Source organism: Aythya fuligula, chromosome 21 (genome assembly GCF_009819795.1).
Source record: "Aythya fuligula isolate bAytFul2 chromosome 21, bAytFul2.pri, whole genome shotgun sequence".
In the NCBI taxonomy this organism is placed as follows: Eukaryota; Metazoa; Chordata; class Aves; order Anseriformes; family Anatidae; genus Aythya; species Aythya fuligula.
Window position 1 is genome coordinate 237,630 of NC_045579.1, and position 26,303 is coordinate 263,932.

The 26,303-nt window shown below is 44.6% G+C and overlaps 1 protein-coding gene across 3 annotated transcripts; it reads right to left on the minus strand.

Moving 5' to 3' along the window:
• Positions 1 to 40: 40 nt before the first annotated feature.
• CDC42 (cell division cycle 42) lies at positions 41 to 25,966 on the minus strand. 3 transcript variants are annotated; one of them, XM_032201262.1, is made up of 6 exons: positions 25,886 to 25,966; positions 14,494 to 14,635; positions 9,832 to 9,904; positions 7,530 to 7,639; positions 7,220 to 7,417; positions 41 to 1,464 (listed from the first exon to the last, which is right to left on the minus strand). In XM_032201262.1, exons 2-6 carry the CDS (start codon positions 14,596 to 14,598, stop codon positions 1,375 to 1,377), a joined length of 576 nt encoding a protein of 191 aa, XP_032057153.1. In that variant the 5' UTR covers positions 14,599 to 14,635; positions 25,886 to 25,966; the 3' UTR covers positions 41 to 1,374. The 3 variants fall into 3 exon arrangements, with proteins under 3 accessions (XP_032057153.1, XP_032057154.1, XP_032057155.1); XM_032201263.1 differs by lacking the exon at positions 41 to 1,464 and adding an exon at positions 2,107 to 2,952; XM_032201264.1 differs by lacking the exon at positions 41 to 1,464 and adding an exon at positions 6,383 to 6,451.
• Positions 25,967 to 26,303: the final 337 nt, after the last annotated feature.

A 26,303-nucleotide genomic window follows, 5' to 3' on the forward strand; every position in this document is an offset into this window, starting at 1 on the left:
CTCACACAAAGACAAAGGAAATAACTACCCTCAGGCAGGCTCGTGAAGATATTTTATGTTTAATACATCTGAAAAGAATGCATATACAAAGAACTTAGACATGAAAAAGCAATGGTTCAATACTAATGAGTTGACAAGAAATTGGAGTTTGGGAAGATGGAGAAGATTCCCTAAGTCTTAAAAGAAAAAAAAAAATTGCAAGCCAAAGTGTGTTTTTTGGTAAAATCCTTAATAACACTGCAGTCTACACGAAGATCCTGCACACAATCCTTATAGGACTGTAGCCCATCTTGCAGGTTCAATGTTACTTACAAACAAAATGCAGAAAAAGGGGATTCCCTTAACTGGTCCCTACATGGTGCCACACTGAACACTAGAAAACCCTCCAAGAGCCCTCCTTGCAGTTCCTTCCTACTGACACAGGTCTGTATTTCCACCCCTCCTTGAGGGATGCTGGCCCACCCAGCACAAGATGCACCACCAAGACCAGCTCCGAAACTTGTTTTAATGCAGAATGGGTCCTTTCAATGTCTAAACAGCAGTGTATACGCTGGTCATTTTAAGCATTTCTCAAATAATTAAGGACTGGCAGAAGATGGACTTGTTAAAAGCCAACTGAGTTAGTGTGGCATGTTTAAAAATGTGCTGTTATTTCTTCATCTTGTGGCAAAAAGTTTACGAAGAGACTGGCAAGCTAATTTCAAGTCTGATGGTGCATCCAGAGAAAAGGATTCTTCTATTCCTAAGACTTTATAATTTAGAGGATAGGGTAGAAATTTACGACCTGCAGAGTAGAAAGCCAGGAGGAGAAATACAAGGCAAATTCAGAGGAGATGCAAGTGCATTTTCTACATTCCTCCTTAGATGAGCACCAGCTTGGGACATCTTACTTTCCTGTATTTGTCTGTAGTATGAAAGTCTGCTGACACACAGGCTGCTGGCTGACTGCAGAACAGCCCTAGGAGTTCTTGAAACCAGAACCAAGTCTTGCCAGACTGATATAAGGGACAAGACTTCAATAAAACAGCCTAGAATTAGTCTGTTACAGAAAAAAAGTCATCACAAGCATTGCTGGATTTTAAACAAAAAAATTAGAAACAAGTAAACAAAATAAAAAAACTAGTATTGATCAGTGTTTTCCGATACTACATAATTACTCAAAATTAACTAGTTTAACTGAATTGAGGGGACACCGGGGAATAAACACTAACATTCTCATCTCACACAGGGATCGTGTGGGGGAGATGGGAGTGCAGGGCATTTGTCATTATTGCAAAAACAAAATTTTAAAATTTGTATCTTTAGTTTGATTTAAACATTGCTTTTAGTATGACATCAAACACCAGCTTTGCAGAAGGGGCTTTGGAGGGACGTTCATAGCAGCACACACCTGCGAGTCTTCTTCGGCTCCGGAGGCTCCAGGGCAGCCAATATCGCCTCATCAAATACATTCTTTAGGCCTTTCTGAAAAGGGGCAAAGAGAGAAAGGGGCAGTCTCATTTTTGAGTTCACATAAACAAAACCAGAGAGAGCCAAGTGGCAGACAGACCCTGCTAGCAAGTGGTTGAGGTTTGCCATCTGGACCTCCCAGAGCCTCCTCTGCTCATCCAGGGGGTGCCCAAGCAGCGCAGCTGCGGTTAGCAGGTCCTCAGCAGAGCATCTGCTTTGCTGAGCAGGAACAAAGTCCTTTGAGAATGGACCAGTATACTCCACAAGAAGCAAACGTGTACTGAAGTCATATACCCAATGCGGATTTTATGGTTAGTTGGCTAGTAACACATTTCACATGCTAATGACAAAGCAGAAAGTGCTGCATTCGAATGAAGAGCTTGGTCCGGAACACACTGAGCATAGCAGTGCAGACACCCGTGTGTCAGGAGAGAGAAGAGACAAGGCAAGCATGCAACAATCAATTGCTCCAGTACACGCTGTGGTCAGGCCTCTGGCCCCACGCACCCCATGGTTAAGAAGCAGCCAGGTGGAGCCCAGAAGCTGTGCATGGTATCGGAGAAGTCAAAATGGGAGGAGTACAAAGCAGATACATTGCATAAGGGTTAAACTGAAGCCAGGAAGTGCAAATCAGAATAAAGTTTCATCACTCCTTTATACAAACAACCGCAATTTTTAATTTCAAAATTTAAAGAAACTACAATTGACGTTTTCTCCTTAAAACAATAAAAATCAGAAGCGTAAGAGTAAGAAGCAGCTTTACATCTTACAGTAACAGGCTTTAAGGATCTATTACTGAAATGTTCTACCATGTTAGTGAAAGCAAGAAGTTTAACAGTTCATAAAGCAGCAGCAAATACATTGATATTTCCTTCCCAAGGACTTACAAATACTCCACTACAGCACGGACAGCCAAAGCAATAGCAACAGAAAAACATCTCACTGCACAAAGGAGAACCAGAAAATCCTTCACATTACAGCGTAACTTGCAGATCACCGTTTCATGTACTTTTGTCATGCAAATACATTTAACAAGAGTCACAAGTAGAAATTGAAAATACGCATCGCTTCTTCCAGCTGGATTCAGGAAGATCAGACATGTCTTACTCTGTCAATCTTTCTTTAAAATAATGATGTAATCAGATCCTTTCCCCCAACAGCCTGAATTATAAAGCTACCCACATCTGGCAACCCAAGCAGTAGAGAGTTAAGCGAGTCCAGTTCACATTCCACAGTCACGATGTTTTACTAAAGATCTTAAGTATGGTTTTCAGTCCAAGAGCTAATACAGAGGTTGCTCTAAAATGGTAAGCAGACACAACGGCTTTCAATAAAGGTGGTTTTATTCGTTTTTAACCAGGTTTCTACAGTAGTGGGACAGAGGAAGCAGCAGCAAGAGGGGAAGGAGAAAGCTTAGAATATACAGCACTTCCTTTTGGGCTGAGTTTCCGGAGGCTCGAGGGCAGCTAGGATAGCCTCATCAAACACATTCTTCAGACCTCTCTACAAGACAGAGGGGAGGAGAAAAAACAGCAGCCAGGTTAGAGGGTTAGAGAAAAACAAGCAGATACAAAGAGCATTCAGGACAGAGCAGACTGAATTCACAGAGGCAGTAAAAATATTTACTTGGCAAAATACAAATTAGGTCCCAGGCAGAAATCTCATCTAGATGACCAGGAAGTCAGACAAACAGGCAAAACATGTGACAGGCCATCAAGTTCGACAAAATGAACACCCAAAAGGGCAGAGGAACAAACATAGCAGCAATTGGCAGAGACAAACAGGGAAGGAGCTGCACAAGGAGCAGTGGCTACCCCTGTACTGTACATTCAGTAAACTGTAGTGAATATAAACTTAGTGAGATTAGAGGGGAACAAACATGTTGGAGAGCAGCTTGCCCCAACACAGAGGCCCAAAGGGTTGCCCAAACACCTCCTTTTGTAGTCACCCACTGTGGGTGACCCACTGCACATAAGATGCAGGGACTCGCTGCTCCTATCTACTAGGACAGCAGCCAGTCCGGAGCAAAGGCTCCAAATAATTCTGCTCTGTGAATTCAGTCTCTGAATAACTGAAGATTTCCAAAGAGCTGGGAAAACAGTCTGGGACTGAAGCAGTACCTCTCTAATAAGCCATAATCACCTTCAGACACTGGCTACTGGTCATGTAAGAAGTGATGCAGTACCTTACCTAACACTGCTATGCTGACACTAGGAGCCAGCTACAGGAATGATGCATTTCAGTTATTCAGTTAGTTACCATGGGAAGTATAACCACTCAAGTCCAGGAAGACAGACACAGTGTTAGGACTGGAATAACAGAGATCCAACACCACACCAGGAGTCACATAGCTGCCAGAAGCCTGCGGGGATTACACCAGAGCACAAAGCACGCCTTGCATTTGCTGGAAGCACAACAGAAACACCAAAGCACACGGCCACCCCCACATAGCTCTGCCAAGCTACAGGTGAACACCAGAGGTGAAACCTGGCTTACTTTGGGCTAACTGGACTCGCCTAAATCTACTGTCATGAGCACAACCTTCATAAATTCAGAACTGCTTTACACCAGCCAAAGAACAGAAAAGTTTAAGTTGCTTTCTGCAAGTAACTTAATTTCTGCAAAATTAAGATTTCTTTTTTAAAAGGAAGATCATTCAAATGTAACAGATTTCTCCCTCACAGGTTAAACTAGACATATATATCTTTTAGCAAGTCTTTTACTGAAGCACACGCATGGGAGATCTAAGACAATTCTATCTGGAAGCATTTAAGTCCATCAAATTACATGCAAGATTATACTTGAAAGTACGTAAGCTGTCTAAGGAAGTCATTATGTACAATAGTTCCATACATTCTCTCCAGCCTTTTTTTTTTTTAAAGCATTGCAACCCATACTGATTAAAAACCTATAGAGTTCAAATAAATAATGCCTAAATTGAGTATGAAAGTAGATTTCCTTTCTCCATAAGATTAAGGCTGTCATATAGACTCAATTGTAAGATGTTAAAAAGAACTCAGAGGAATAGTCAAGAAAAATAGGCTTCCTTAATTCTACTACTCATGGGTTCCTTCATTTTCCTAGCCCACAAAAATGGGGATCGATGAAGTGCAGAAAAATCAGGGGCAGAGTTGTTGTGAAAGTAAGACTAGAATCAGAAGTCCAGATGACAGAAGAATAACCCCATGAAGGGAGCGGTGTCTGACACCACAGCACACAGCCTTGGTGCTCTGGTTCAAGTAACACTGGTTCCTGGGCTGGACTGGGAAGCCAGCTGAACTCAGGCTCCCCTTATTCACAGAGGGTTTAAGACACTTTATAAATCTGGCTATGTCAAAATCATCAACTATGTTCAAGTCCAACATCAGGAAAAAAATAAGGAACCAAATTCAAAATGTTCCTGTGTGTCAGGTACTGGCACTGAGCTACAGAAAGTTACTCAGACTTGTATCAAATATACCAAGCAACAATCAGTCATTTTATTTGTAAGCTGTTTGTCAGTCATCCTTCCCTAAAACAGAACATTATCTACCTTTACAGTAGTATTTGGGTATTATTTTGTAGATGTAATTGAAGAAACTGAAACAGATCTACTTCACCGCATTCATCACAAAAAGGGATTCTACACCTATAAGAAAATAAGGGAATAAAACTCAATCCTCACCATTACACATTCAAACTCAAGAAGGTAAAAGATACCGTCTCTATAAAAAACACTCAAACTCAGCCTCTTACAGCTCACCTACTACTTTCAGAAATGACTCTTCCCCATAGGCAAACAAAACCTTCCTTCCAGAAAAACACATACTCCAGCTCTACAATGTTATGATTATTTGCTATTGCAGTGCCAAAGTCATTTGCGAGGTAGTGGGAAGGCCGAAGACTACCTAGGCTGCTGAGGTGAACTGTGTAGATGGATGCTAAGGGAAAGACTGGAACTACCCAGCTGAGTCTAGCTTCAGTTGAAACCAACTGCTACAACTCTGCCTTGCAGGCAGGAAAACCACCCTCCTGGCTAGGACGGCCAGCCACCTTCTGTGTTCAGCAAGCTGCCAGCTAGATCACTGCTTGAAACTTCAAACATCCCTTTGCAGAGAACCTATGTTTCTGCTTGGCAGCTATTGCCAACAGACTGAGGAAGAGATGTTTTGTGGTGAAGGTCAAAAAACGAAGTAAAGAGAACAGAGCAGAAGCAGACTGACTAGTCTTTCAGGTGAGAAGGCTTCTGAACCTTCCTACCAGGTTATTCTCTCTCTGAAACCACTGTCGGGTGTACAATTGCTAGTACTCTGCAAGAAATTCAGGCTGAACTTCCCAGCATAGAAAGCTGTTCCCTGCAACTGATGCAGTTAGTTTATCTGGAAATAAAAAGAACAAAATGGCTTCCATGCCATTTGAGCAGATCAAACAAGGCCAGCCTAAAGCTACAGAAGAATGCATCTCCCTGACTTAAGACAAAAATCCTAGTACCCATTTAACCAGTGAGTAGGTTCTACAGCCTAGTTAGCAGCAGCGTTCAAGCTGTGCAACAGACACCAGCTAAAACGGTATTTGAGGACTAAACAGCTATAGGAGAATTACGGTTCAAGCACCAATAGCCCTCCGTTTGCACATGGGCACTAAGGAGGCACAGCCAAGGCTACCTTTTGCTTAGAGATTCCCAGGATGAACTATAGTATGCCTTACCACAACACATCCAGTACCAGTGTCCTGCTAAATTCCCTCAAAAGCCTCTTCTCAGCAATCACTCAGGCAAAGCTTTGTTACAAAAAGTCTCAGGAACCCAAACAAAAGAGCCACCATGCAATCTGGGCAAAAGGTGCAAGACACACTGAACTTCAGGCTTCACAAAGTTCAGCAATAAAGCTTTGTGCTCAAGATACTATAGATCAATACACAAAAAAAAAGAAGAGCAAGACTTGATACTGTGCACCTTTAGTTCCATGCACATCAGGTAGGGACAAATTCATATTTAATGCGCTGTGAAGAGTTGAAATAAATTCTGCAAAAGTAGGCACAAGATTAAGTTTTGGAGGCATCCAAAGACAGCATTCCAGCTAGCCAGTCAATGGTTACTTCCCACCCCAGTATTCCTGACTTAAAGGAAAAGAACTGTTGGGTTTCCTGGCCTCAAGTAAGCAGTTTTAGTTGTTTTTAGACTCGTTTTCACAAGTTAGTTCATAGCACCACCATGTTGACATCTTAAGAACTATTTGATAGTTATTTTCTGTTTCAATAGAACCTTCATCTTAAGGCAGATAAAGGAAATGTACATCACCACAGACTAGATGGTGAGAAGAAAAAGGAAGCTCTCACAGGAAGAGAGAGAAGATTTCACAGCTAGGAAGGCTTCTATTCTTAGAAGAGAACTTACTTTGCTGAGATATAAACCACTCATCTGAGAAGTGTTATTTTGTTTTTGCCTGCTCTCTTCAGTAGTGAACTGCATTCTGTGTTCTAACCCACTCATTGCCCATAACAAGCCCTCTAAGTTTTTGAGGGCTATTTTGCTCCAACACAAAAGCAAATTAAGCAAGCAAACCCTCCTCCATCTCCCCTCTACACTATGCCTAATCTTTACAGGCTGATTTGCTTGTACCATTGCCAGCTCCTCATGCCTGAGAACAACAGGACAGAGAAAGCTACCGTGCCAACAGCAGAAAGAGCTCACATCCTTTCACATTCATACTGAACTGTTCTTCCCCTGTAACTGAAAAAAAAAAAAGTATGGAATACAAACAAGCAGAAACAGTCAAAGACCAACTCTTACCTGCGTAAGTGCAGAGCATTCAACATATTTAACAGCCTTCAGGTCCCGGGCCAGTTTTTCAGCCGTCTCTGGAGTTATGGGCTTCTGCTTGTTCTTGGCAAGTTTCTCAATTGTTGAGGGATCATCTCTTAGATCAATTTGGGTCCCAACAAGCAGGAAAGGAGTCTTTGGACAATGGTGAGTAATCTCAGGTACCCACTAAGGAGAGAAGATTTTTAAGTATTTGTTACTGACTACCTAGATTAATTCCCTTAGGTATTTCTAAAATCACTGCACCAGCTCTTCCCTTTCTAGACAGAGGGAAACAAACCTTTTCTTTCACATTTTCAAATGAAGAAGGAGACACCACTGAAAAACAGACCAGAAATACATCTGTCTGCGGATAGCTGAGAGGTCGTAATCTATCATAATCTTCCTGACCTAGAAGAGGAGAAAATTTACAGCATTAGAGGCAGACATTAAAGTATCGCCCTTTACAGGTTGCTAGAATACATATTGCAGCACAAAAGCATTATTGTGAGTAATCCTAACTCTTAAGCAAATACACATGCCCTGAATCCAAACATTAAGGAGCCTAGTTTTCAAATACAGAATACAGTCAGTTGCTACGTAATAACAAGCTGCTTAAAGTCACAGGAGAACATGGAAGTCAGGAGTATGCTCTAACAAATTGAGATCCAGTAGCCACAGACTGCAGAATGCTTTCCTCAGTTACAACAAAGACTTTTATAGAAGTCTTCTGCACCTGTTCTATCCATTAAATGGATTTTGCAATGTATTTTGCCATCAAATTTCATTAACATGCACAAACAGTTTTGTTCAGCAGTTCCCAACTGATACTTGCAAACATCTAGTAAAGTGTCCTTTGAGCAGTAAAACAATGCTGCTGTTATGGGAATAATCAAGCTGTCCAGCAGCATTCCCCCAAAAACACATCGAAGTCCCAGTGCAGGCTGTGTTTCAAGGAAGCCAGGCTTTCTTTTGTGTCAGACAGCAGGCAGTCCTTAGAGTGCACCATTAGCACTGACTCACTAGCTCACCTCTGGGCAAGTTTGTTTTTATACCTGCCCAATTCCGATTTTTTAGAAAGCAAAGCAAACCTCACACTTAAGGAGCTGCTGTATGAACTGGCAACCAGTTAAGAAACTTGTTCAAAAGACCTCAGATTACAACTAGTGGTCTCTTGGCCACGGAGGACAAAGACCTCCGAGACTTGGAAGTAGCTGATTCAACACCTGGGACATCTCAGTGCGAGATGACCTACAGTTTGAAGACAGATGCCTAAAAAAGCTTGTTAAAGCTATGGTGCTTGGCTGGACACAGATGAACTAAGCACTGACCAAAACACTTCGCTGCAATTAGCAGTGTACTCCAAAAAGCTGTCTTCATGGTAGAAAAACAAATATTTTATTGTAAAAGTCATTAACATGGATTTCATCCTTAATTATTTATTTATTTTTAAGTTCTGTGACTTGTGATAGCTACTGTTTAGCAAAAAGATGGGTGACTCCTGAAGTGCCAAGCCTTCCATTCCAGAAGCCTGACTCCAAAAGGAAAGCCGTTATATCCACAAGCTCATCAAGTCACTTATATGCACTCAGCCATTTGGTAAGCCTGCAGGACTACTAGATGGGTCACTGCACTCAGGGGCTGACAGCATGAATGTGTACTTCTGCACAAGCTCTGGTTTCCAAAGGCCTGAGCCATGAGAACCTCAGTAGTACAACAGGCAGCAGGACTAAAACACAGCTCTTACTGGTACCAGTGAACAGCTCCAAAACTAAGCAGGTACCAGACCCCTGAGTATTGTAAGAATACAGTAGACCAGGGTAAAAACAGCTGGAAAGAGCCACATTAAGTTCTACCAAGTCAATTTTAGGTAACAAGTTACTAACTAAGGTCTCCTGAAGAATCATACATTGAATAATTCAGATGCTGCTGTACTGATCTGGTGTTATTATGGGGTGGGGACTGGGTAATTAACAATTTAACCAGTTTCTAACCTGTCCCATTAAGTTTTCCATGCTATATAATAAACATAGATAGTAGTTTAATCACTGTACATTTCTCCAGTCAGAAACGGAAATATAATCTAGTAAATATGAAGAATTGTGCAGATTTGCAATTTTAAAAAGCACATATAGGGCTTATGAAGCCCCATACAACATCCAGATTTCATCCACCTTATGGCACCAAAGACAAGCCACATGGGCATCTAAGAGGTTCCACTGCTTGTCATCCTCTCTCGACATTTGGCAAAAAATAGGCTATTTACTAAACAAACAACAAAAAAAAAATCACACACAGTCCGTGTATTTTCTTCAGTTTTCTTCTTTACTTCTGTTTAAATAAGACAAAACCTCTTATCCACCAGGTAATCCCTAAATTAGAGGTAAAAGTTTGAAACTTGTTATGTACTGTCACAAAATAGAACAGCTCTACAAGAAGGTTGGTTGGTTTGTTTAATGAACTCAATTTAGCAACTCCCAAAAGCTCAGGAAAGTAGAATAAAGATTTTTCCCTTTTATTAAAAAAAAAACTGTATGTCTTCATGTTCAACATCATAACTAAAAGTTGAGGTGTTACAATGATGCAAACACTTGATTTCTCACCTGCAGTATCAAATAGGCCTAGGGTGTAAGGCTCTCCTCCAATCATCACTGTTACAGCATAGTTATCAAAAACCTGTTAAGAAAGCATATTAAGAGGTTGTGAATAAGCCATCATCCTACTCACCTTGCCAGACGACCTCCAGTTTGTGTAACAGTCATCTAAGCAGGACAACAGAATCCATCAGGCTTACTATGCTGCTATTAACAGGACAATTCAATTTGGAACGGGGATGCAAGAGTTGTTTCCACGAGGTACCTAAAGCAAAGGCACACTAGATACACCACTGAGTGTAACTGGGTAAAAGCCACTGAACAACATACCTCTAACAGCTCTTGCCTGTAATTGAGATTTCCCACATTGCCACAGAAATTTCAACCTTCACACTTACACCCAATAACACATGTCCCCACTAAGACAGAAGTGATGACCTTCAGTCTTGCCTTACTTACATCCTTCAGGACAGAGCTATGGGATTACTACTCATAGGACTGCAGTCCTCTGAAGTTCATCTTTCTGAACATCAAGGGAACACAATTCAGACCCCATCTTTTCAGCAGAAATTTATCCTCCAACTTTGGAGGAAAGCATCCCCAGTAATGCAGCCAGTCAAAATCAATATGTGCCAAATTCACATCCCTAATCTAAATGTAGAATCCAGCTCTGGAAGATCAAGTCATGGTGTCTCTGTGCAGCAGCCAGCACAACAGTCCTGTCCACAAGAGGAGCCATGCTACACAGGTCAAATGCTAACCCTGCACCAGAAATGGTTGACCAAGTAACTTGTTTACAACACTGCTGATCATGAGGACCTATCCAAAGCTTTTTCATTCAAAACCTGCATACTCATTAAGGAGTCTGCTGTCTGAGGTCAGCATCCATAGACCAAAGACCACTGCATCTTCAAAACCACGACAGACTATTTCAGAAGTTACGACCACTGAGAACCATTCCCACTGAAACAAAAGCTGCCTCTGCATTCTGCAAGATTACTCAGAGACGGTTGAGATCCGAGTAAGGAATGGCAACAGGCTACACTTCAGCACAAACCTGAAGGCTCAGAAGCTCTCACAGGTGACAAACTGCAGCATTAATTTAAAGCAGGTCACACTCAACTTGAAAGCTTTTCATGGAAGTGAGAGAAGGAAGAACATGGAGAAATGAGCTGTCACATGTGCTTATAATAAAGGCTTAAGAGTCCAGGTCCTTGAAAAACTCCCACTAAATTCTGAGGCTAAGACCCGCAAGACAGCACTTCAAATGTGAACTTTCAAGAGCTCATCAGATCAGTCTCCTTTCCAGACAGTTGTCCTGGTTAAAGCAATACCTGACACCACACTCATTTTTTCAAACTGGCACAACTCACTGTGACTGAGAAGCTGTATGCAGGAAGCTGCATGTCCCCAGCTGAAAGCCCACCTTCCAGGCTACTTTGGATAAGCTTTCAAGATGTTAAGTACTGTACTACATTTCAACACACAGGTCCATTATCCGCAGCCCAATCCCTTCCAGACTAACAACCCAGAAAGCATCCGGTTACAAGCAAGACCTTCAGCCTGGAGGAGGGCAGCGGGCATTTCACTGGGTATATGCAACATATGACGACCACTGCTCCAAGACTGAGAAATACAGCTCAGGATGAAAACTCTCCTGCTAGGTACAGACCAGGAGACTGGTATGCCCCCATCAAAGGTCAGAACATTTCTTCTTCTTCTTCGAGACCTCAGCAGGCAGTCAGAAGTTTAACCCCCCAGAGATGCTCAACCAGGACTGCTGCTTGACTCTGTTCCTCTACTATCCCCTTATTTTGCCCATCGAACAGCAAGTTTAAAATACTATTTGGAGCTGCCCATTTTTAGGAGCATTAACATTTGGTTTGTTTTTATGTTCCCTGTTTGTTTTTAAAGGTACAGTCACTATTGAAAAGGTCTGGGGTTCAGCACTAAGAAGAGACCAAGGTTATGAGGCTAGCCTTCAAACAAACCTGGAAGCTACAGACCCAGCACAACCCACAATTTTATTTTCAGTTGAGCCAAACAAGCTAAAACCCAGAGTAGCCATTAGCCAGACAAAAAGTTTCAATTCCTGCCAGCACAAGGCAGCCCTTTACCGCAGAAAGCCTGAACTTTTGTGGTACAGGGCTCACACCTGCCCTACCATTCCCCAGACAAGTTTCTTGCTACCTTTTCTGAAAATAGGAATGAAAACCATGCATGGACCTCAGCACCAGCATGAAATTCATCTCCCACCAGGAAACACCCTCAAGAAAGAGACAGAACCGCAAAGCAAGTAAACTTATCTAGCAGTCTGAACTGTTACAAACATCAGCGTTTTGCTCCTATTATTGTTCATAAGTACCACTAAGCACAGTGACCACATGTGGTTTATCTCAGCACCTCCTGTATTCAGTATTGCATAAGCAGAAGGACTCAGCCGAAAGCAGGCTGACTTCTTCATTACAGCACTCCACATACCATGAGACACACTCAACGAAGGGTGCCTGCTATCTTCTTCTCTCAGACACCTCACAGTAGTGTGCAGCAGGATTTGCTGTTAGATCAGCAGTATAACTGCAGCAGGACTCCCAGTGCTGGTTGGCTCACTGGCCTCGAGCCACCGCCCATATTTACCATGCTCCAGAGCAAAACTTTATCTCCAGGTTTTCCTGCTTAACCATTTCTGTTACACAGTCTGACTTTATTCTAGGGTCTTTCTTACATGTCTCCTTCTTCAGCCACAAACATTCCACGGACATTTGGGTTTGCTCTCAGCTTGCTTTCATTTGGGAACAATGCTGTTATATTTCTTTTCCTGTTTATCACTAGAAGCAGGAGCCTGAATATCAGAGGTTACTTACCAGTTTCCAGAGTTTGAAATAAGCAGGGTTAGAAATAAGACTGTGATATTCCCAGAACAATGTGTTTCTTGAGCCATGAGGTTCAGAGGTAAATAGTATTTCAGAAGCATTGGACAGCTTTAAAATGGACCCAAATTAAGCCTTAGCACACCTTGAAAACACTTCTCTGGCAAGTAACTTAATTTCTTGGAGTAACTTTTCCACATAGTTTCTTACCAGGGATTTATAGACAGTACTACCATCTGCAGGACAGCAAATTTAAAGAGTATATTTTGAAGCCTCATGAGTTTAAGATTAAAACTTTTCAACATAATTAAGGGTAATTTCACTAGGGATAAGTATAGAAGCTGTTGGCTGCCTGCCCAAACTCACTCATCACTTTCATTTTGTCATGACCATAAAGACTAGCTTAAATAGGGCAAGCAGAATTCCATAGGTTCAGTATGCAACATGGCTGTCCTAGAAGCACCACAACAAGATACTCAGCACCACTCAGAAAAGCTACAGAATGGTGAAGTGCCCCCACTAGCTCATAACAAGAGGATCTACATGACAGGCTGAACTTAGGTCTCCATGCCCACAACACAACCCTCAGGTTGGTCACTGCATCCAAGCTGAATACACTTAGGTTTGGGGTACTTCAAGCTTCCTCTTCAGCTCCAGATCTACAACTAAAACAAAAGGAATATCAAACCCATGAAAGTCCATCCCATTCTAGGAAACCTCAAATTTAGCAAGCTGAAGATCTTCAGAGAGTGTAGAAAGACAACAGCTAAAAAAAAGAGGCATGGAAGCTCACTGCAACTTCTCTTCCACAAAGACAGGATTTTTTTTTTTTTTTTTAAAGTAGCTGCTATTTTGAAAGAGGCATCAGGAAGGAGCTACCCAGTAACTCAGAGGAGTTATCTACTCTTTTAAGTTGCTTTACAATAGCAGAAAAGATCATTTACCCCCAAAAAAAACTGAACTATCTCACTGTCAGCATGCCAATCTTGCATATCCAATATTAAGAGCAGCATCACTTCCCTGTTAGAAAAATAACACATGTGCCTCAGCCAAACTGCTCTAAACTTGATTTTTAGATAAGCCAAAGGATTCAATCTCAGAAATCCGACCCTGTAATACTCAGAGGTTACTGAAGCGTGTTACATGGAGATAGAAATAGCAAAGGACTACACAAAGTTAAGTATCTGGATGTACAACTGGAATGACATTGTGCAGTCTAGATGCAAACATGACTTCAGCCAAACGTGAGAGAAATAACTAGACATGCTCTGTAGTTCACCGCATGACCTATGGACCTCTCAGAGTTGCAAAGCAAAAAAAAATCAGCATCAGTAACAGTAATCAGAAACAGTAACTGTGGTCACTGGCTGTTCTAGCAGCATGAAGCACTAGTTTCCCTAAAAGTGAAGGCCTAAAAATGAAGGTACAGCTACAACTGAGCTCAGCAAGCTGGATAGCAAGAGTTCCTGCTGCTCACTCCCCACTTAACAGTTCCAGCAACTGCAAGTGATCTTATTCACAGAGCCCAGCTGATGGCCACCAAAGAGAACCCAGATGCTACAAATAGTCAAAACAGCATACAGACTACATGCATGAAAAGAATCCCAGCACTACCAGGTAATAGCAAAAGTCAGTAGCAGCAGCATACCAAGCTGATCATTACTTTTCCATGTGTTAGTCTCCAACATGCTGTAAGAACAAGCGTTAAGGTGTTCATGCCATAAAGGTTAGTTAGGAAGGAAACTCATGCTGCCCAACCCCATCACACCAAAAGAACAACTGGAGCTGTTTCAGCACTCACCGTTGGTACATATTCCGATGGGAATTTATTTGTTGTGTAAGAAATTAAGAGACAGGTTTTACCAACAGCGCCATCGCCCACAACTACACACTTAATCGTCTGCATAGCTCACGTCTGCTATAGTATCAACTCCAACGTAAACCTGAAAGAAAACAAGAGAAGTATTTAGAGGTTTTTCATTCTCACTGTATAGCAGGTTGTCATTGATAAGCTTCAGCCAGAGCCCAAGCTCCCTAACAGGACGCATAGGATCTGAACACAAGACATTCCTAGATGGTGGTTGATACAGTCTCTCCACCATACACACACCCCAGAGGATTTTCATATATGCAAATTCCTCCATATAGCCAGCCTCCCCACTGCATACAACTGCCAAATACCAGCCAAGATTTTATTTGGCATAGTCACTTCTAATGCTAGGCAGAAGAACCAGGTAAATTACGTCACTCCTGTACACAGTGTGGTTTTTGCTTAGTTACCCAGAGCTGGGAGAAAAAAACAATCTTTGCCTTCCCAGAGTGTTTCTAATCCATAAAAATATCCAGCCTTAGATACACTGAAAGGTAGAAGTGCGAGCTTGGGTCTCAATAGCTGCTAAGTAAAACACATCTCACAAGGAAATACAGCAGTATGAGTTTTGAAACTAATTTATGGCATAAAAATAAGCAGGGATAGACAGAAGTAAACATGACATGATTAATCCTCCTCTCCTCCCCTCCCCCCCCTTTTTTTTTTTGAAGGTTCAAGTACAATTCTAAAATCTCTGGGTCACGGTTGCTACTTAAGCAAATACTTTGATCCCCACTTGGAAGTGGTGACTGAACTGAGGAACTCAGCAGCACCAGACCCCGAGCAATCTCATTACTCCCTGGACACAAGATCTGGAAGCAGCCAGCTGCTGCAACGCTGCCCCGCCACAGGATTTTATTATTGGAACTAAATCAATATTTACCTTGACACCTCAATCAATATTTGCCTATCAATACTTCTAAACCTTAGCTTGCTGCCTCCAGTGCCAGACAGCTGCCCTTGATTAAGATGTCATTTTAATTAGAAAAATACAAGGCCTTCAGTTATTTCTTTTCCACGTACAGATATGAAATCCTGACACAAGGCTTGCTGGAGTCAAAGTCGCCACCAAGTTTCAAACACTTCCATATTACTGAAGTTTATAGCAGCAAAGATTTGCTAACTGAATTATTCTCAGCCAGGGTGCAGGGGGGGAGCACAGGACAAGATACCCACTACAAGTTGCTAGCCTAAAGCACTGCCACCATTTTGTGGGGCAAGGATGTCGCTGTGGCTCTCATTTCTAGGTAACTGCATAAAAAAAAATTGAGCTGATCCCTACAGAACCACGCTACCAGGACCTTCCTGGAGATCTCCCTTTTCTGAATGACCTGGTAGAGAGAAAAATGTAGTTCCAGATTTTGAGCACTCCGGTCATAGTAAGCAATACAATTGGATACAGCACAGCTTATGTGGGAAGGTAATTGCTAATGACTCAGAACAAACAGCATCAGCAGCTCTTCTTCACATGCTGTAGGGATGCTCCAAGACTGAGCCAGCCATCTTCAAATGAACCATCTCAAAAGATGCCCAGACAAGCATTCAGCAGTGCCAATGCATGGCCCAGGTAGCAGGCTTTGAGTTCTTTTCAGCACTAGTAGATCAAGTACAATAAAGCACACCAGATGGTGTTTTCCAGCCATTTCTAGCTTGCTTTTTTCAGTTCCAAGTGGAATCTATTATGCTGCTCACCCAAATTCAAATCTCTGCTCCAGCTGGCCTTGCTCGTCCCAGGCACTGGGACAAGCAGAGGAGCACACCCACCTCCTGGTTACACTGCCAGCTGCTGCCACCCCTTCAGAGGAAGCCACACTCACTTGCCACCCCTCTGGCAGACACCTACCCCTCCGTCCTGCCTTCCTCCCTCCTTCCCGATTCTCCTCCTCTTCTATTCCCCCTGTAATCTGCAGGTTCCTCATCTCCAAGGTAGCCTTTCCATAAGCCCACAGCACACTAACAGAAGAACCCAGCACTCTGAAGCACATCCTGTGCATTGCAACATCCCAACCCAATTAACTACAAATTGCTGCGTGTGCACTCGTACAGGAAAAGCTCACGTATGCCTTCATAAAAAAGGGGTGTAACTGATGTTATTCACTAAGCCTCATTGCTCCAGAGGACCTCAGTCAAGCAGTAACAAAGCAACATCTGCATTACAAGGTGCATCAGATCACAACTGCACTGCAGACCCCACGTTTTTCTGCCCTTGGCCACAGCCAGGTCCCCACACCAGCTCCAGGTGAGATGATGCTCTGCTCTTACCGGGGGCTCAGGTCAGACCCTTCCTTCCCCTGTGACCGAAAACACAAGCTGGACACGCACCGTGCACGCCGGCAGCAATATGCCTGAAGCTGTCAGGTCAGGCACATGCATCAATGCAGCCTGTGCAGCACAGGGCATCAGCAGTCCCAGAGGATCTCATAGAGAAGCGCTGCTCGCCCTCACCACGCACCTCCTGCCAGCAGGACAGACCAGGCTGCAAATGCTGCAGCACAAAGCAGGACCTGAACTGCACAGCAGGTGTCTGGATAAGTCAGGGTAGGTTTTCTTAAAGGAAGAAAAGAAGATTTACTCCAAAACACAGAAATTCTAACAGGCTGACTGCTGCTTCTCTACAGAGATTTAATTCACCCCACATTGAAGTGAAAGCCATTCTGCTCTATAGGATTGCTGCCTTCAAGGACCAAATCGCATTCGAGCACATCCATTACGTAAAGGGAATCTTCCCACATTTTGATAAATGGATATATAAATTCACTTCTAAACACTGAAATAAGGTGACCTAAGTTTTAAGCAGATTTAGACTGCTAAGCATAGGCCTCCAAAGTTTTACTGGTGGGAAAGCAGAGTTGTTGAGTAAGTCATTTTACTTGGATTAGAAGGCTTTCTGTATTTCCTGGATGAGCTACTTGATGTTCTCCACTTCTAGGTCCACAAAACACAGCTGAAAACAAAGTCATTTTTAGGGAGCTATCTGCTCTGTACTATCTGAGCACCTATTCCTCCATAGGAGGAAAAAAACAAATATTTAGAGACACATACATCAAGTTGTGACATGAAAAGAAATAGTCCAATACGAGATACAACTGGAAAATAACTCTTCCCCAAAGCGAATGCTATGGAAGGGAGAAAAAGTTCCATGTTTCTGTCTCCTCCCCGCAAAGTGTCTAACAGAAGTAAATCTACTTATAGGACACCCAGCAGGACCAGAAAGCACTCAATTTTTTTTAAAATGTCTGAGGGAATTGAGATAGACTGGAAAGCACCCAGTGTGAGTGCAGGAAGTAGACTGAGCCATGTAGTTGAGCCTTTCAGTCAAGCCCAGAAAAGAAAGCTGAATATAACACAACTTAACTTAGGTCTGCTCAACAAGGCTTTTTTTAAACCTAAATTCATTTAATTTTCCAAACCTCTTTGTATTATAATCTTGAATAATAAAAAAAAAAAATCAGTGCTTCAGTAAAAAATGTTAACTGATCATACTTCTAACATTCATTACATTTTCACCTGTTCAGCATGTGATTTCACAGAACTCAGAAGCATCCCAGAAAAATAGGATCTAGCTTTCTGGAACCTGAGAGTTACAACATCTGGTAGTCTACAAATTCATCACACAGTCCTCCTATTCCAGGACAAGTAGGTCCATTTTTCAGAATTTTGCTGAAAGTTGCAACTGACAAATACAAATGTTAGGATGAACACCTAACCAAAGTGCCCCATGCAATACTGCACTAAGAGGCGTTACACATCCACACCAAGGAAAGCCTGGAACTGCACCCATTCTCAGCACAGGCCTGAACACACACCAGACGACATCTGCCAGACAACAAAAACCTGAAGCAACCCATTGCAGGCTACCACTTACCAGCACAATTGGGAGAAACGCTGGCCCAAAGAGCTGCAGCCCCTCCCATGCGAGCCATTTTCCCATTACAATGGCAAACACACAAAGCAAAGCATTGCTACAGGAGCTGCTTAGTTTTAAAAAACAGCACGTAATTCACAGTAGTTACGATATATTCCAGTTACAATGTGAAGTACTAACTGAAGGGTTAGTGAAATGGTGTCATGCTTCATATAGAAGTGCTCCCTACTACACTATGGAGCACAAACCTTCGCGATCCCACCGTCACTCCTGATGCACAAGTTTCAAGCGACTGAACTGCTCAAGATTCATTTTTTGAGCTACTAATTTCTGTGTTCAGGTTAAAATGTGTACCTTCCTCTAGCCAAAGGAAACCAAGTTGTCAAATCTGTCCACACATCCTGTACTAGCTTCCTGCCGAGCCACGGCAGCACCGCGACTTCCTCTTCACGCAGCACTGCGATTGCTGCCATTTCAGCACATGGCGGCTGAGCCCCGTTCGCTGCAAGCTGGCAATCGAGAACCATTTCACGATGCTCTTTAGCACGCACCATTAACGCGCAAGCCAAGGCTTGAGCAGCCTGTCACAGCTTCAGAGCCTGCTCCGCACTGCAACAAAACAAGCACAGCCATTTCTGGAGACTGAAAAGACCACAAAAACTTTTTTCCAAACAATGGCTTTACAGTAAACAGTGCATCCATCTAACTCCTCTGGGGTCAAAGCAGTCAGAACAACACTATACAGAGGATTTTTATCCACGCCGATCTGTTAAACACTCTCATCCTTCCACACTACCTTTCATTTCATATCTTATAAAAGAAATATTTCTAAATAAAGAATGTGACTGATCTAGGAACAAGTTCTCAAACAAAATCCCATCCATTTCAAGGCACTGCACCCAAAAGCGCTGCCCCTTCACCACCTCCCCTGTCCCCACCAGAGAGCAACACTTTTGCTTTTGAAACCGAGAAGTCTCCCATACCATGTGCACTGCAGTGCCATAATCTGTTAGTAGTATCCCAGCAGTCAGGTTTGCCCCACCAGAGACACCTACCAATATCATGGAGAAAGTTACATGCCTGTATTGCAAAGCCAGCAGAGCAGCAGACACTCCAGCTCCGAGATCCCTGCACACAAACAGCTCTCCAAAGCCCACAAAGCACACAAGCTCAGCTGTCAGCAGGAGGCTGGACCTGTTGGTGACCCCTCTGTTGCCACACATGGCACAAAACACCAGCAGAAGTAGCCCTCTGAGACGGACTCCAAGAATAGCAAACAGACACAGAAGTCAAAACTAGTTTGAGGAGCAGCATTACCACGGGCAGTATTTCCCTCTGCAAGCATACAACAGCCGTTTCCAAAAGTCACCCAAAACGTCTCAAGCCCACCTTCCAGCTTGCTAGGAGTCTTCTTCATGGAGGAGACACCTCACCCCACAAGTATGCTAGCATAGAAGCAGCAGATATCCAACATGATACATGAAATGTAAAAGACACATAAACCACTTAGTGCCCAACATTACCTGCCCACTCGTCTGTAGCACTGACTGCTGCAGGCACACAGCATCCCTTAGATTCAAGTCAGGCTGAGGGCCTGGGGGTTCAATTTCTTAAACAGAGCTTAAAAAAAAAAGTTGTCAAGCTACAAACAGCACAGCAGTAGCACTCCCCTCAGAGCAAAGGATGAAGTCTAAGGCAAAATCTGCAAAGAGCAGGAGACTTGCTTAAACAGTCTTGTACCAAATCAGTTAAGGGTCTTGAAAAAATATCCTTCTTTTTGAGGATTTTTTGACCTTACAATAAAAATTCAGACACTCCTTTAAATCCTATCTCAAAACGTACACTCTGCAATGTAGAGACATCTCAGCTAGAAACAGCTAACATTTAGTTTATAGAGAAGTTATCTAATTACAAGACATACATCCAAAAAGCTGTTGCTACAAGGTGCTCTCAAGACAACCACAAGACTTCTGGTGAAGACCCATCCTTTGCCATCACCAACAGCCCCAGTCTCAGTGTGCAGCAGAAAAAAATGACAGCAGAAGGGACCCATGGTCCCTACCACCACAAGGGCAGGATGGGCTCTGTGACAGACCTCAGTCTGACGATGGTCTCAGGACCACAAAGGCTGCCCTCAGTACATGAACACCAGCTCAACATAGGGGCGCACCAAGTTCCCAGACACATAGTCAAAGTCTGCCACTTGACAAAACTTGACTATCCCAACATCTACATTGTTTCCAAGCAACTTTTTTTTCTGGACAAGTTACTATGAGTTACCAAAGGAGAAGTCCAAGGTGTTCTTAAAACACATCTGCCCAAGACGAGCTGTTTTATATGCCTAATGCAACTTTTCTAATTAAGCACTGAGCGACAGCTACTTTGCACTACTTCTCAAAAGCTCCTCACAACAAACCAGAGGAGCAGAGATGTGCACAGGACGGGAATTAAAGACAGCTGGCTGGGGGAATTTTAAAAACCCAAACCTAAACTACTAGCAGCGTTATACCACCTTTCAAGTTCAACAATTAAAAAAAAAGGCAGTTGGTAGCCACACCATTGCATTTTAGTCCTACGTTTGAAAGAAGAGCTACCCGTGAAGCCCAGTCAAACAGTAAGCATGACTCAATGGGCCCTGTGCTGCTACAGCAGTCCCAGTGATCCTGTGCTGCAAGGCTGACATCTGCTCATGTGCTTCAGTGCTGGCACTGTCAGTTCGTCCTGCTTTGTACCTCAGAGCAAATTACAGCAGATGTAAGCTGACAACAGTAACCTTTCCTTTAACATCAACTCAACAGGAAAAGGCAAGAGTGCAAGATGGCTGCACCGCCAAAACCAGCCAGCAGCACTGGGAAAACCCCGCCCTTATTAAGCACCAAAAAGCATATGTGCTTGCATTAAGTTCTTATTTTTGTCAAGGACATCTTGAGATTTTACTCTTCGCTAACTGCCCCACAGGATGCTGTTTTACTCTACCGTGTAACAAAATCCTGTTCGGTATCCTCATTCTGTGTTAAGCAGTCCTAGCTAAATGACCTCAGGTTCGTGCCACTAAGTTACAAATACGATGCAGAGCAGCCCTGTGCTGCTGTTTGCACTACTGACTTATCACAGCGCACACTCACCTCGATGTTTCCCTGCCAGTGGCAGAGCTGACATTGGCAGAACTGCTATTTTGATGCACATTTGTTCACAGCGGCAGCCACCCTGCATGCACATCAGCACTGCTGTTATGTTTGGGGAGCGGTGCAGCTGCTGGGGCTCCACGCACACAAACTGCCCGGTGTCTGGAGGAAGCAGCACACCGGGGGGCAGCTCAGGCCTATCAGCAACACTGCCAAGGACTGAAGAGATGAAGCTTTAATAGCATTCCAGAAGAGACTTTTCATCAACACTGACCCACCTCGGTGTTTCTATTAAAGCTAATGAAGCAGCTGGCGAACTAAAACAGCTAAACCCAGAGCTAAAGCAGCAGAGGGTGCCTGGCACCCAGCAGCCGCAGGAGGAAGCAGTGCAGCCCTGCCTCACAGCACAACAGATCTCAGTAGTTGGCACACACAGACACAACACCTCCTGCTCCAGGGCATGGAAGAAGAGGATCCTCCTGAGAGCCCCTCTGCCTAGGCTGAGCAACACAAGCAGTGAAGTCACTGAACTGGAGCCGACTGACTGAACCACAGACAGAGGATGCCCACTGGCATGACACAGCCCAGCACCTCCACAGCCAGGCTTCTCCACTGCAAACAGCTACACAAGCATATGAAGTGGTGGGTGCCTTCCTCCCTTACATCCAAGAACTGCAAGAGTGGTTCCGTTATTTCCTTCCAAAACAGACCACATCGTTGGACAAAACCACAGCACCTTTCAACCCAAGATCTGAGTGGTTCAAGACAGCCCATTACAGGAGGTGCCCGTTGTGGCACCTGAAACCACTGCCACACACACAGCTGACTGCTTCTGAGCCTCCACCAGGCTCACGCCACCACCGCTTGAGCTTGGCCCTGACCCTGATTCAGCGCAGTGAAAGCCTCCACCCAGCCATAGTTTGGTCTACGCTTCGAAACCTGCAATCTGACCACGTGCACAGAAGACTCAATACAGACAAATGTGGTATCTGCACACCGCTTCCAAACAGAAAGGCTCAAGAGAAGGCCCGGTGCACACAGAAATCGCACAAGAAGCAAGCATTTGTCTTTTTTCCATGAGATGAGAACAGAGTTCAGAATAATTTATGCTGGGAATTATGCCTTACCATTCAAAAGAAATGGTGGTAAATTAGCAACACAACAGCTTAAAAATAGAACAATGCTTCCGAAAAGCTTTTGCACATCTAGCTCATTTTCTCTTTATAAAGCCACTTTAGAGAAGTCAGTAATGCCTCATGAAAAACAGTGACTTTACTGATGAGGAAACGGGTTAAACGGTATTTTGGAGCTTTTAAAACTTCTTTAAAGCAGAAATCATAACCTGAAACTCAAAAGGAAGAGCACAAAGGTCAATTACATGACAACACAGTTGAAACTCTGCTTCCTACATTCGTTATTTTAAGCTTATTGCATACCCAGGACTAAGTAAACTCAATTCTTCTATCCAATATCCATCTAAAGGACCCACCACCAGAACCTGGGAATACCTTGCCTTAATGCACATTCTGTCACTTTTTTGCTTTCTGGTCTCTGATTTTGGCCAGTAACCCAGGTACCATCAGAAAGGTACAAAAGTGGTTACAAGAACTTCCCAAGGCAGCTGCCGCAACAGGGCGTCCACAGATACTCCAGAAGGTTTAAGCCCTAGGAAGTACTGCCACTGCTACCCTTAGCTCATATGGTATAAACTATTTTATACATGGCTTGAAGGAAGCCACCTAATTAACTGATGATAGGATGCAGAAGTATAGCTGCTTTAAATTCCTGTTAAAAGTTCAGTATAAAAGCTAATCTAGTCATTATGTCATTTTATTTGTTGTATATTAAATAATAAAAATAGGGTTTTTTTATACACATTTAGCATAACGGGGTGACAGTAGCCATGGCAGAAGCCTAGAATACACTAAGTGGATAAAGAAAGCTTCTTGCTAGACAGAGTACTAGAACACAATTTCACTTCTATTTACTTTGACAGCAACCTCACCTTCCAGAAAGAGGCGTTCTTTCCTCAGAAGCCAGGCCTCAAGCATGAGGATAACTACATCCCTCTACAACTACTCTTTACAGGCCATCGCTGTAGAAGCTGGGATGGCTGAAATTCATATGATCGAGCATAAAGACAAAGCAAAAGCTGGGCCAAACCCAGAAGGCAGGCAGATGGACTAGCAGGACTGAAGGGTGCAGGAGCACAGACGACTGAAAGCTGCAAGCACTTGTAGTATAAAACAGATAACCAAAACTGCAGTGATGTGTATTCAGTATATTGTACAGGTTTTCAGAAGCCTGAAGCAGTGCTGGAACCTATTATACCAATACATTGTATCAACTTTGAAGCCTGTAGGGCAACAGATAACTGATGAAAAGATTTTAATTAAATGTCCCAGCTGTCTACGCTCATAAGACTTGGAAATTTTTTTTCAGTACAATTTCATTTTAACTAGAAGGAGCTGTAATATCAGGATTAGCAGCCAGCTGCACACCGCACTCAGCACCAGCCTTGTACACATTTCCTAGGAAAGTAAGAAAAAGATAGAGGCACGCTCATCTGGGAAATCCCTACAAGTTTCAGATGGCTCCGTTTCTCTTTACAAGTGATCTTTTAGTAGAAGATCTACAGTTTTATTCTAGATACTCCAGGGATTTCACAACAGATCTACTTCACAACAAAAACAAACATTTCAAAACTGGCCATCAGTCTTAGGTAAGCAAATAACCCAAACCTGCATATGTAATGAATCAAAAGCATCAGGTACAGGTCATGAATAACCAAGTTCAAAGTACGCAAATCTAACAATTAAAATTTCTGCCTAAAACATGTTAGCAAACTGCAAGCAAGTTTTATCTTGCATTACAGTAGTTTTTATTCCTTGCCAAGACTTAAAAATGCTTTTCCTCCTTATTACTGAGGCACATACGGAGTAAACACTTTGAACAAAGAATGATTTCACAATTAACAATATATTGATTCAAGCCTTATGGTCATCCGTATGACCTGTTTCAGACATATATTTGCCTTCCCCATAATGGGTACAATAACAAAGAGCAGTTTGCAAAGAAGAACAACAGATTTTCCACATATAGTTATCCAAACATGAAGACTTTCTATCTAAAGTTGCTTTTGCAATTGAACCTTTCGCTAACCAAAAGAGGCAATTTAAAGTGCTTTACTGAACTATTCCAATCAGTAACACTTCAAGCTTGACAAAGGCTTTAAATACTCTTCTAAAGAAAGGAAATTTAGGGTATTTCTATTTCACATTTTGAATAAGGACAGTTAGCACCTCTTTTTCTAGGGGAGAGAAAACATTCACAGATGAACAGGAGACAAAGACGATCATAGATGGTCAGACCGAACTACTTTTGACTCCACAGTCATCACCGGTCTCCTCATTAAGGCCTCGTCTTTACGGCGCTTTGTCGAAGGATGGTAGCAGAGCAGCTCTAGGGGTTGCAGTACCCACCCGGACAGGGCAAACGCACCATTTTGCAACTCTTTCTTAAGGACGGCTTTCACAACCCTAGCTGTTAGGCTCACAGCCACCTGGCTGCAGAGGGCATCCCCCCGCTGCCACCAGGTCCCACCGGCCTCACGCCTACCACCGCGACAGCTCCACAAGGCGCTGCGGCAGCCCCTTCACCTTACAATCGGGGCTCCAAAACCGAAAGGGAAAAACGCGCCTCAGCAGCGGCCCTCGGCGCACCGCCACCGCCTCCTGCGCTCGCCGACACCGGGAGCGGGCCCCGGGGCAGGGCAGCGGCACGGAGCGCCCCCCGCCGCCCCTCCGGCCCAGGGGGCCGCAGCGGGGCCTCGCACAGCGCCGCGAGCTGGGCGGCGCTCGCCCCCGGAAGGAGCGGGAGGCCCGAGCCCCGCCAGCACCGGCCCCGGCCTCCCCGCAGCCCAGCCGCCGCTCCCCGCCAGGTGCCGAGGCACCGGCATTTTCCCTCCCTTCCCCCCCTCCCCTCCCCCTGCTCCGCTCCCCTCCCGGCGGGGCCCGAGGGGGCCTCCGGGCCCGGCCCTTCCTGCTGCCGCCGCTCCCCAGCGCCGAGGCCCCGCCGCAGCGGGCGGAGGAGGAGGAGGCGGCGGCCGAGCTCCGCCGACCCGGGCACCGCCGCACGCCCCCCCCCCCAGGCGCACCCCTACGGGCAGAGCCCCGGCTGAGGAGGCCCCGCACGCACAGCGCGGCACCGGGAGGGCGGCGCCCGGCCGGCCCCGAGCGCTAACCCCCTCCCGCCCCCCCCCCCCCCTCGCGGCGCGGCTCCCCCCGGCCGGGGGCTGCGGGGGGCGGAGGGGCCCGGCCCGTGCCCCGCTCACCTCCGCGTCTCCAACGGGCGTTGGCAGCTCGCTGCGGGGTCTCCTCGGCTCAGGCACAGGGGCACGCCGCCGCTGACGTCATCACGCAGCGGGCTGGGGGGCGGGGCCTCGCCGACTCGGGCGGGGTTTGCGCGGCCGGCGATGACGTCACCCGGCGGGGGGGCCGAGGGCACCGCGGGGCCGCCTCGACAGGGCCCGGAGCGGCCTCGGGGCTGGGGGCTCCGCGCGCTGGTCCCCGCCCCCCGCCCAGGCCGCTAGGGCAGTGCCGAGGCGGCCGAATAGCGCTGCCGTCCCGGCAGGGCCTTCGGCGGAGGAGAGCCCGGCTGCCGTCTCCTGTAGGCCGGGTGTCCCCGCCCCGCCAGCCCTCTGAGTGAAAAGCACTGCCCTTCAGGAGCACCCGGAGAAAAGCTCCGGGCCC

What these genes read in the sequence shown, in the direction of transcription:
- CDC42 (XM_032201262.1), bottom strand. Translation starts at nt 14,598, where the DNA reads ATGCAGACGATTAAGTGTGTAGTTGTGGGCGATGGCGCTGTTGGTAAA. An exon ending in CATCGGAATATGTACCAACG is followed by an intron (nt 9,905 to 14,493) that starts GTGAGTGCTGAA and finishes CTTTCTTAACAG; the next exon opens with GTTTTTGATAACTATGCTGT. An exon ending in AGGCCTATTTGATACTGCAG is followed by an intron (nt 7,640 to 9,831) that starts GTGAGAAATCAA and finishes CTCCTCTTCTAG; the next exon opens with GTCAGGAAGATTATGATAGA.